This window comes from Apteryx rowi, unplaced genomic scaffold (genome assembly GCF_003343035.1).
Source record: "Apteryx rowi isolate R43461 unplaced genomic scaffold, aptRow1 scaffold_177, whole genome shotgun sequence".
Classification (NCBI taxonomy): Eukaryota; Metazoa; Chordata; class Aves; order Apterygiformes; family Apterygidae; genus Apteryx; species Apteryx rowi.
In genome coordinates, this window is record NW_020448052.1 from 1,386,252 (window position 1) to 1,397,985 (window position 11,734).

The 11,734-nt window shown below is 40.8% G+C and overlaps 2 protein-coding genes across 3 annotated transcripts in view; both read left to right on the forward strand.

Moving 5' to 3' along the window:
• The first annotated feature begins 1,564 nt into the window (after positions 1 to 1,564).
• HRH1 (histamine receptor H1) lies at positions 1,565 to 2,992 on the forward strand. Its single transcript, XM_026061190.1, has one exon. The coding sequence runs from the start codon at positions 1,565 to 1,567 to the stop codon at positions 2,990 to 2,992; it is 1,428 nt and encodes a 475-aa protein (XP_025916975.1).
• An 8,419-nt stretch (positions 2,993 to 11,411) lies between these two features.
• The window catches only part of ATG7 (autophagy related 7), a 133,008-nt gene continuing 132,685 nt past the window's right edge, over positions 11,412 to 11,734 (forward strand). The window contains exon 1 of one of the 2 annotated variants that reach the window (XM_026061129.1): positions 11,412 to 11,491. The gene's annotated coding sequence lies outside the window, so the exon portion shown is untranslated. The remainder of the gene's footprint in view (positions 11,492 to 11,734) is intronic. The other variant, XM_026061131.1, reaches the window with a different exon arrangement.

Here is an 11,734-nt window from a genome sequence, read left to right on the forward strand (position 1 = left end):
AACACTTGCAAAATAATATGTAGAAATGAATGTCACTAGAATACAAGCCTAACTGGACAAATGTATACATCACGGTGTGTGTTTACTAGGTTGTCCATGTTCTGTACCTCAGTACATGTTAATTTTTTTTAATTGAGCAATGTACATATCAATCTTTATCTCCAATAGACAGTAAAAAGGAAACTAGTACTGAGGGGAAAAATACTGAGAAGAGGGAATACTGAAAAATGGCTTAATAAAGATGAGCTAGGAATCACATTTTTATTGAAATATGGTACATACTCAGATCTATGAATATTCCATATGTACTGTCATTCTGAAGGCTCTATGCATGACATGCTAAACTTCTATGTAAATAAAAATAGCTCATTTATTCAAGATGAACTATGACAAAAAGTTTCTTAGGCATAAAGTAAAAGTTTTGCTACATATCCAGCCTCACCTCCACTTATTTCCAGTTTTATTTCGGGTTTTAATATCCAGTTAAATATCCGCTTTAATGCAGCAAACAGCAATAGTAAGCATGCAGGAGTGAGGTGGCTTGAAATTGGAGGATAGTTCTTGTATATATTTCTTAGATACCCGAACCACTCCTAAGCTAATAATCCTCAGTCTAAATGACCATATATTTATATACATTTGAGAGGTTGCAAGGTGCTTATTAATCCTCAAAAATCCTATTATTTTCCCTGAACTGTTATTGATTTGTATTTGAAATAAAATAGGGTTGCCATCTTTAAATGTTTGAAATCTTCTGTGTAAGCATAAACTGGGTAGAAAGAGATTATTCATTATTTATAATTTGAACTGCTGCCTACAGATGAAAACATAGGCACTGGCTACAATCTTAGGAGTTATTTGAGAATCTCCGTATCAACTAGATGCATATACTGGCTGTAATCTTTTTATTGAATGGAACACCTTGTCATGTGACACTAGTATCAGTAATTCCCTACTGCTGGTGGATAATTAAACCCAACTGCTGTATTCTCAAACTATTAGATATACTTTGCAAATCATCACTGGTTTGTTTAAAAATATCTAATACAAAACATGTTCATTTTATTAACCAACTTTGAACTGGTTTGCCAGTATATAGGTTATGTTATGGTTCCTGATCAGCTATGTATTTAATGATATATAGGAAGTTCAGACAGTAAGGACTGAAATTTCTTCTCCAGATTCCAGGGTCATAATTATGAGGATCCCCATGAGATAACTCTGTAAACCATTTTGGATTGGTTCATGGAAATTGTTCCAGTACTTTTCATAACACAGCTATAACATTTCACATTTTAAATTATCCATTTGTAAAATGTTGTAAATTTTTTTTTTTATTGAAGGAAGTCCTAAAAGGGAAAGTACTAAGCTGAAGCACAGATTAGTTTTATTAGTTTTATTTTAGTACTACAGTGATTGACCATATTTCTTTTCTTTTCCATAGTTCCTGAAATAAAAATCACAAAGACGTCCAACAACATTCCATCCAGGATTGTTAATGAAGAGCGAATTGCCAAGGCCTGGGCATCTTCTCTGATTTTTGCTCTGTGCTCTTGTGCAAAAGATGTCAGAAAACACAACCAAGAACTCAGCTGACCCTCACTCAGCTCCTCTAGGTTTGTTCCTGGGTAGCATTTCACTGATCACTATTGTCATGAATATATTAGTACTATGTGCTGTGAAAACTGAAAAGAAGCTGCAAACAGTAGGCAACCTATACATTGTCAGCCTCTCTATTGCAGATCTTATAGTTGGTGCAGCTGTTATGCCACTGAATATTGTTTATCTTGTAAATCACACGTGGATTCTGGGCCTACCAGCCTGTTTGTTCTGGCTGTCAATGGACTATGTGGCCAGTACTGCATCCATCTTCAGCCTCTTCATATTGTGCATAGACCGTTATCGTTCAGTTCAGCAACCACTGAAATATCTCAAGTATAGAACAAAAATGAGAGCATCGCTAATGATTTTGGGGGCTTGGTTGCTGTCTTTCATGTGGGTCATCCCAATTCTAGGCTGGCATGTTTTTGCTACTAATGGGGAAAGGACAATGAAGGAAAACAAGTGTGAAACTGAATTCTCTGAAGTCACCTGGTTTAAATTGTTGACAGCCATCATCAATTTCTACATGCCTTCTATCATCATGCTATGGCTTTACTTTAAAATATTCAGGACTGTCCGAAAACATTGTCAACACCGAGAGCTCATCGATGGATCATTTCGGTCTTTCTCAGAAAATAAAAGCATACATCATAGTAAGACAAAGGATGAGCAAAAGACTTGCCCCCAAAAGCAAATCTTAGATGAGAACACCCTTCCCAAAGACCAACACAACTCCCCTCAGTTGAAAAATATGGAGGCAAAGCTTCATTTAGGCAATACCAACAAGTCTTCAAAGGCTTTTGTTAGCAAGAGTAACAACAAAGTTTTGAAATGGAGCTGTTTCCCTCTCACCACTGCCCAGTCTAAGCCAGGCCTGGATAAAGCAGGAAAGAAGTATGCGTGTGTTACAGAGGGGAATCAGAATGAAGAGGAGCCATGCTCACAGGACAGTGACTTAAGCAATGCATCAATCGACGAGAATTCTGCAGAGGAAGTTTCCTGTAGAAAGGACTCTAATCCTAACCCTGAAGGAGCCTGCAGCCCTCAGGGAAAGACTGAGGACAAGGATTTCACAGGACTTACTTACCTGAAGAAAACATGGCGAAGACTGCATAGCCATTCCAAAAGGCACATTCAAGAACTGCATGTGAACAGGGAGAGGAAAGCAGCTAGGCAGTTAGGGGTCATAATGGCAGCCTTTATTTTGTGTTGGATTCCCTATTTTATATTATATATGGTAATAGCTTTCCGTAGTCGTGAACAATTTTCCAAATTACACATGTTCACTATATGGCTTGGCTATGTGAACTCCACTTTAAATCCATTCCTCTATCCTCTTTGTAATGAGAATTTCAAGAAGACATTCAAAAAGATCCTTCACATTCACTGATAGTTTATCTTTGGACTGATTTTTTGAGCAAAAAAAGAGTTCGTAAGTTCAACCAAACAAAATATTCTAGTTTCAAAAGCAAACACCATGGGTAAAGTAGGTGGCTTTGGAAAAATGTAATTTATAAACAAGTGTTGGTAAAAGTAGAAAACATGCATATAATAGATTTAGCATGTTTGAAGAGGAACTATTTCAGATCAGGAATACTTAAAACTTGAGGTCAATCTCAGAACTGTTGCACTGTTGTACACACTTTACAGTTTGAGATTACCTCTTTCATCATGTAGAACAAAAACTGAAAATACAAATAGAGATCTTCAGTGATTATAAAATATTCAGCTGTGGAAAAGGAAGAAATAGAATATGGTTTCTGTGACTGGCTAAATAATTATGTTTTTCTTTTTCAACTTACTGCTTTAAACATGGGAACACATTGCTTGTGAAGAGAGATCTCTTGCAAAAGGAGATATGTGGCATAGACAAAAAAATAAGCTTCAACTGTTTGAGACAATCTACCCTATTTATTTATAACTTCCTCCAAATCATACACTTTTTTGAAATGTCAAGTCAGATTGTAATATACCTCTTTGATATCATGTTTCCTTTATTTTCACCAGTACCTGTTAACTTCAATGAAAAACAAGAGAATTTTTATGTCCTGGATATTTTACTAAGACTTCCCAAACTCAACATACTATCACTGTCTATTCAAGAAGGGTATGCTGTTGTTACTAAACTTGTCGTATGTAGTAGGTTATGGACAACATATTTTTTTTTTCTTCCTACAAGTAGATAAATAATTAAGCATGCAGTCACAAACAAATTCATCCTTACAATAGGCACACTCTTCTTACTATAACAAGGCAAACTCATCAGCAGCAACTAAAGCTTGCAAAACAGGAAATAAAATATATGAAGTATGTTTACCTTTTCTATATTTATATTTAATTGCATTTTATAAATCATGATGTAAATGCTGTTACATATTTCAGGAGTCACATAGAATCACAGAATAGTTTAGGTTGGAAGGGACCTCAGGAAGTCATCTAGTACAACCTACTGCTCAAAGCAGGGTTAACTGACATTAGATCAGGTTGCTCAGGGCCTTGTCCACAAATTGAATAACACATATCTGCAGAGAGCTTCACCTGGAAAACGTGGAAGGCAACCTTGACCGAGAGGTTTGCAGCAAAGGTTGATGCTACTAATTTTGAGAATTCACTTGCTCAGCCATTAGTTTAACTGTTTCTAAGGACAAACAATACTACTCAAAAGTAGACATGCTCTGTCATACAATAGGAATCAATCACCACTCTATAAGTGCAGTTAGGTCGCAACCAAAGGAAAAAAACATAGTTCTTTAGCAAGAGAGTACCTCGTGGCATATGTCAAATGGGCTAACTCATCAGCACGCTTACAAGTTACCAGTACAATTACACCAAAATTAAAGGCATACACTGATTGAGGAGGGGGAAGGAAAATTGAGGCAGAACAGGTATCTGGCCCCGTATTAGCTGAATATCTCAACACCAGGTTGTGGCACAACAGCAAAGCATTCCTATTCTTCTGTGATGGAACTAAGTGAAAGAAACATTTTGAGCAGACACGGTGAAGTTTCTGGCCTTTGGGGAAACTGCTATGGCTGTGCCTTTATGGTGTTAGTTTTAAAAAGAAACACCAGGACCAGAAAACGTCAAGAGCCAAAGTCACATATGTATATAATGGTGAGTTTATGTAAGCTTTTCCATATGTTTGTATGTATGGAAAGATTAGTGAGACATTTTCAAGGTTCAGTGTAAAAATAACGTCCTCCCACTGCCATTCTGTCATGTTGATGAATTTACCACTTCCAGAATGAAGTGTATCCTTGTTTCTGAAACTGCTCAGTTAGCTTAACAACAAAGATCTGTTGGAACTGAAACCCCTTTAACTGAGTACTGTCAAGAGTTTGGTGGGATAAGTTGAAAAGATGTTCTGTGTAATATATTACATCAGAAAGAAAAAACAGTCATTTAATATTTGGAGGAGAAATTCTGAATTCTGTGTTCTTACTTAATGATCTTGAGCTACTTAGAGTCTCTCTGTCCCACATGTGCCTCTTTTGTAGTGACTATGACATGATGTGACACTTAGGATAAGGTTTGCATGATGCTCATAAATTTTGGATATAATATGCTAAGTAAATTTTGGATATAATGTGCAAAGTACTATTATCCTCTGTCAGTTTTCCATCTCTGAATTAAACATCTGAATGTCACTTGCTGTATTTAAAGAATTCAATATTAAATGAAGCCTTAGTATCTTTGCATTTTAATAAATGGATACTTCGATGTTTGGAAAATATGTGGTACAGGAATAAAGTTAAATTCAGTCTATTTGAATGTATCAGAGTTCAGAGATTACTTGATTGTGGTCTGAAGTCGTACACAGGAATAACTGCAATTAGGGAACTCTAATCTAGAAAACATATGGCAAAATACACAGACTATGGAGGCAGCAAAATTCATTCAGGGATTAAAACTACTTTTTCACAGCAGGAGCAGCATCTGCACAAGCAGCAAAATACACCTTCTGTTGGAACCTTTTGACTACAATGCAGCATCTTTTGAAACATATGCTCTAATCCAAGAGCCTCTCACAGGCAATTGCTCAGATTCACAGCTGTTCTGCTCTTTCCATTGTGATACACAGGAGTAATTCTAGCCAAAAGGGATTGTAATTTAGGTGGGTCCTGGCCCTGAGGAAATAAAAAAGCAGCATACTAATTCAGCCATAGTTACCAGTTTACACTGTTTAAGCATGCTTGTCTAGGGGCTACTATAAGTTATCAAGAGTTCTATCCTCTCGATTATGACAGTTGCCTTTTCAGACTTTAAAAAATATTAATATATGAAACAGCAATAAAAAAAATCACTGGAAATTGGTTTAAAAGTGATTAATATCATTACAAAGAATACATCCAGTATGACTGAAGACCATTTTAACACAGAACAGCTAAACCTAGGCAAATAAAGCTGCCTGAACTTTTCCTACCTTCATTTTTATCCATAATCTCAGTGTAACTGTGGCAATAATAAAGACAGGGGAAGTTGTCATAGTAAGTTCCTCTGATGCGATACATACAGGTGATAATAAAATGGGAAAATGGGATACTGCCTATTTTAAACTTCCAATTAGCAAGGTATGTAACAGGCTTTACTGGTATGTTTTACTGGAGTAGGCATTCCAAATGGCTCTGGATGTAAGTGAAGCAGAGAAAGGTAAATTAGGGTCAAGAACGGAGAAGCCTACTACAATGTGGGGCCGAGCCTCAAGAAAATATTCAAGGTGTGGTTTCCTGTAAAATATCTTCAATGTTTTCTAGTTAATAAACGAGGTCAAAGGTCTCACAACTTCAAAAGAACAAAAGAGATTTCTTGGAATATGTTACTTCGTTTAAGGTGTGGTGAAAACAACCAACCTCACTTGTAAGAGGCAGAAAAATATATTCTTACAATTTTTTGTATGTCAGTGGTGACATCTAGTGGCTAATGAGATGAATTCTGGACTTCTACATCAAATACTGTGTATCATACAAGTCACCCACAAAAGAGGGGTGCAATTAGCAAATGGGTGCAATCTATTACATGTTTCTTTTTCCATATTATTTTTAGGAAACACTGCACTCTAATAAAGGAAACATTAGTGTTGGAGCACATTAGATTTGCTGCTGAAGCATATCTTCTGGCTTAATTCCATCATCCAAAAAGACTCCCTTACATGCTCTCTGAGACTTTCTGATGCAAACTATAGTGCAGTAAATAAAAATGACTAGGAGATTCACTTTAAAAGTGTATTGCTTCCCACTGAAGAGATGTACATTTTTATATGGTAATGATAAAAACTTAAATTAAATTCTGTATTCCTTCTTATAATTTTCCTTTATCTACCACGATATCTTATATTTAAACTCCGATGTGTTTCAACTCAAAACAGGCCTTAAATGGAATATGCAGCATCCATTACTATACATCAACACTGTGCAGTTAAAATTAATGCCTTGAGTAAAATCAAATGCCGTAGTTTTGATCAGGACTGAGTCTTATAAAGAGCAAAAGATGTTCAAAGAATTGACTTTTCTTCAGATGTATGCTAAATTCTGGACAAGATGGACAGAGGTCAAAGGACAAAAGCAGTAATTGCAATCTGATCATATAACATATTATGTCATAGTTATGTCACCTGTTATCATGGAGTCACAGAATCATGTAGGTTATAAGGGATCTCCAGAGGTCATCTAGTCTAACCTTCTGCTCAAAGCAGTTTGGGCTAGAGCAGGTTGCTCACAGACCCGTCCAGGTGAATTCTGAGTAACTCCCAGGATGGGGATTCCACAGCCCCTTGGGGCCCCTGTTCTAGTGTTTTACAATTCATATGGTAATTTCCTCAGCCCCAATATACTGAGTTGGAATTTCCTATGTTTCAGCTTGTCCCTTGTCTCTTGGCCTTTCACTGCACACATCTGGGAAGTGGCTGGCTCTGTCTTCTCTTTATTCATAGGCATAGTTAATTACCATTGTCAGGGCCCTGAGTGCCGTAATAGGCCCTAGTGGCCCTGATCAGTCTCACCTAGGGCCCTACCCACCCACACCCCTGACCATGGGCCCAGAAGCTCTATTTAGGCTCAGGCCTGGTCCTTCAGGTCCTGGTCTGAGGTATGTTTTAAGAGTACTAGTCTGCAGCTCAGCCTTGATGATCCAGGCCCTGACCCCACGAACTGACTTCCCAGCTTGCACTTGCCTTGTCCCCATAGACCTGCCCTGTGATCACTGGGCTGCGTCTGACCCTGGTTACTGTCACTGGACCTGATCCTGGCTCTGACTTGCAGATTGACTTCGCAGCTTGACCTCAGACCTGCCTTACCAGCAGGAACTTGCCTGATGATTTGGACTCTTGGTTGCACCTGCCTACTATCTCTGGGTCTGCTCTGCTTACCTCGCCTGGGTAGCTGGGCCCCTGCTGGTGAGGCCTTTGGCCTGCCGGCCAGGTTACAGCTCATGGCTCCTTGTCCATTAGGGAGCAGCCAGCTCTCACTGCCCCCTGACACCCATTAAGTAGTTGTACTCAGACATACAAGAAGAAATATTTTTTTGGTAGTGAGCTCTCTTTGCTCCTGATAAAAGAAAGGCTAACTTTCTAATATTAATTCTAGCTCAACAAAAGTAAAACACCTGCATTGCACAATCCATGCTACTGCCTAACAGCTGCAGGAGTCCTGCAAGAATTGTCAGTGATCTGTCAGTCCAGCCCTCTCTTTGTAAAGTACAAAAATACAAAGTGGGTGATGTATGGTTCAAAATAACATCAATGGGAAATGATGTTTTGATTCGTAATTCCTCTTAACTTTAAGGGAATTTGTGTTGGGTAGAAGTTTTTCTCACCTTCAATTCCAGGATCATTTTCCCTTGTTGCAATATTTTGCTTGGGGAAACTGGAAGTCTAACCTACTAAAATATGTGCCAAAAACACCCAAAAGATCTCTTCCTTGTTTTTAGAGAACCTGTCTTTTAGCTGATTTATTATTTTCAAATATTTATTACAGACTGCTGTTTGTTTATAGAAAGATCTCACAAGGTAAACTATACCTGCGACAATCAATCAACTCCAGTATGAATCTCAGATTAGCCTTGGTTTGTTATAGCCACTTTCCTGTAGATTCCATGCATAGAGAGAACTGTGACTGACACGGTCTCTTTCTCTTACATTATAAGACTCTTCACTGGGGGATGCTCATCTATATAGCAGCAGTTTCATGTGTAAATCTCAACTTGATTTCCCAGGTCAGCTAGCCTGTATAAAAATGATAGTCCAAGAAAACAAGCCTACCAGATACATCTCCCATTTCCCCAAAACTACACTGCTGTGCAGAAACTTGATTCCTAGGGGCTGATTTCTTTTCAGGTGTGAAATAAATAATTGAGATAATATGGGGATGTGGGCTCACTGAATAATGTCCCCTCTGCTGTGTATTGGTATTATTTCTAATGACCTATGTTACATGCTGACAGTTTTTTATACAGTATGTTATGAAACTGAAACTCTGCAAACACTAACAATCTAAGCAAGATTAAAGTACATATTATGGAGACTAGGTGACTTCAATCAAGCTATTTTGGTGGGATGCCATCAATGTTTCCTTTATATTTCATGTAAAAAAAAGAATACAAAGACCAACAAGTATTCTATCAGACTGAGATACAAGAAAAACTTTCTCCTTTCCAGCCATGGGAAAATGGACTAGAGCACCAAGTTATGATGTGTCCAACAGAATAAAAGCGTTACCAATATTGATAAAGTGAGTGGTATGTGGAATAAGAAAGTGTAGAATTTTACAGATGTAATGCAGCTAGATTCAAGGTACAGTATTTATAGCAACCTTCACAAAGTTCATTACAATTTGTTATATTTGTGAGATTCCTAGAAGGTCTACTTTGCCCATACTCCACAGCAAGATCCTCTATCCAAATATCAGGACTAAACTAGCATAACTAGCAGCACTGCAAATTTTCCTTTGACACTGCCTGAACAATTGTCTTTAAAGTCAAGGTCAGACAACAACAATTGCTGTCTAAGGTCAGCTGACCTTAGTTGACCAAATAAGCATGTATCCATGCTTATTTGACTTGTGGCTTTTCCTCTGAGGCTTACTTCCAGTTTTGTTGGCAGCTTCTGTAATATGGATGTTACTGCAGTATTGCATGTTCCAAAATAGGAGGCCACTCTGGCAAATTTAGTTTCTCTATGTAAATTTAATAAAATATGTAAAGAGATACTGCTTGTTTTGTTTCTGCATCCTAGCTCTATAAAAATCAACCATGGGGTCATTGAAAAAATTAGGTTGGAAGGGACCTCTGGAAGCCATTTAGTCCAACCTCCTGCTCAAAGCAGGGCTAACATGAAAGTTAGATCATGTTGCTCAGAGGCCTGTGCAGTCAAGTCTCCAACAGTGGAGATTGCGGAGTCTCTCAGGCAGCCTGTTCCAGTATTTCACCAGTCTCATTTTGAAAATTTTTCCCTCTATACTCATATGTAACTTTCCCTTTTGCAACATATGCCCCTGCCTCTCCTCTTCTGTTCTGCATCTCTAAGAATTTGTCTCTGTCTTCTCCAGAACCCCACCTGAGGTTACGTAAGACAGCAATTAAATCCCCTTTAGCCTTCTTTCCTCCAGGCTAAGCAACCCCAGCCCTCCCAGCCTCTCATATCATATGCTCCAGCCCCCTAACCATTATAGTGACCCTCTACTGTACTCCTCCCAGTTTGTGATCTCTCTCTTGTACTGCAGCAGGGAGAACCGGACACATGACTCCAGATGTGGTCTCAGGACTGCTGAGTGCAGGGGAACGCTGCCTGCTCCCCACCCCCCCACCCCAACCCTGGCCACGCTTTCACTAGCACCGCGGCAGTCAGCCCTCATCCTCACAGAGGGACGCTGCTCACTCACGTCCAACGGGCCTCCTTGGCAAAGCTGCTGCCTGGCAAGCGAGTCCCCGGCACAAACTGATGTGTGGGCGATGTATGGAGTCAGTCTGTCCCAGGCGCAGGACTTCGTATTCGCCTGTGTTGAACTTCACAAGGCTCCTATCAGCTCACTCCTCCAGGATGCTGAGATGCCCCACAGCAGTCCTGCCCTCCAGCGCACCAACTGCTGCCCCCGGTTTGGGGTTGTCCAGGAGCCTGAGCTCATGAGCCATGAGCTCTGACAGCTATCATGGAAGGCAACTGTAAAGATTTCGGGGATGATGCTCATGTTACGTTAGGGATCAAGCAATTATAAAAACATTGGTGACAACTGTAGTACTAAATATCAGTCACCACAACCAGGTTGATGATCTTTGTAGATGTAAAAACTATAAAATCTCCCACACCTTGCATTTTATGTGATCATCTTCAGTATTTTAGCTTATGAAATATGGTTAATAAACTCTGTGAATACTTTATTAGGACATCAGCACCATTTGCTTTTGTTCAGCCCCATGCATCTTGTGTAGATTCATGCAGCAAGAGAAGAGGAAAAGGCATTTTATAGACATCGCTTCACTTTTCATTGGTGTCATGAGCTGTCAGACTGAAGTACTTTAGACTTGTCTATTCATACAGTCGTTGCAGCAAATGCAACCAACAGGGCGTAGGAACGGAGAGCAGCAGCTTACACGTGACTCCAGGAGGCAAGGACGGATGGGACGGATGGAGCCAGGCCCCTGGAGGTAGTGCGGGCGCCGAAGCTTCTGCTAAGGTGGGCGCCTGTGTAACGCGCGCACACCTCCCCGCCCCGACACCCGGCGGGCGCCAGACCGGCCCGGCCCGGCCCCAACCGCCCGTGAGCGGCCCCAACCGCCGCCGCGAAGCGCCGACCCGCAGCGCGTGCGCAACGGCCTCTCCACTCCCCCTGCCGCCCGGCGGATGACGTCACCCCGCGGGGCCGCCAGGCAATGCCGGAAGTAAACCGCGGCGGAGCGGGTGAGCGGCCGTGCGCGCGCGGGGGCCGTTGGCGACCCGGCCGGAGCCCGGCTCGCTCGCTCCGTCCCTCTCGCTCCTTGCGCGGCCCCAAACGGCCGCTGTCTTCGGGCTCCCGATGTCGGCTCCCCCCCCCCCCGCCCCCTTCTCGAGGGCGGTGTGTCGCGGTGCTCCCGGGCCCCCGGCGGCCGCCCCGGCCCGTTGCGAGAGCCGCCGCCTCTGGGGCGCCGGGCCCCGAGCCGGGTG

Coding starts and splice junctions, on each gene's coding strand:
- HRH1 (XM_026061190.1), top strand. CDS start 1,565: ATGTCAGAAAACACAACCAAGAACTCAGCTGACCCTCACTCAGCTCCT.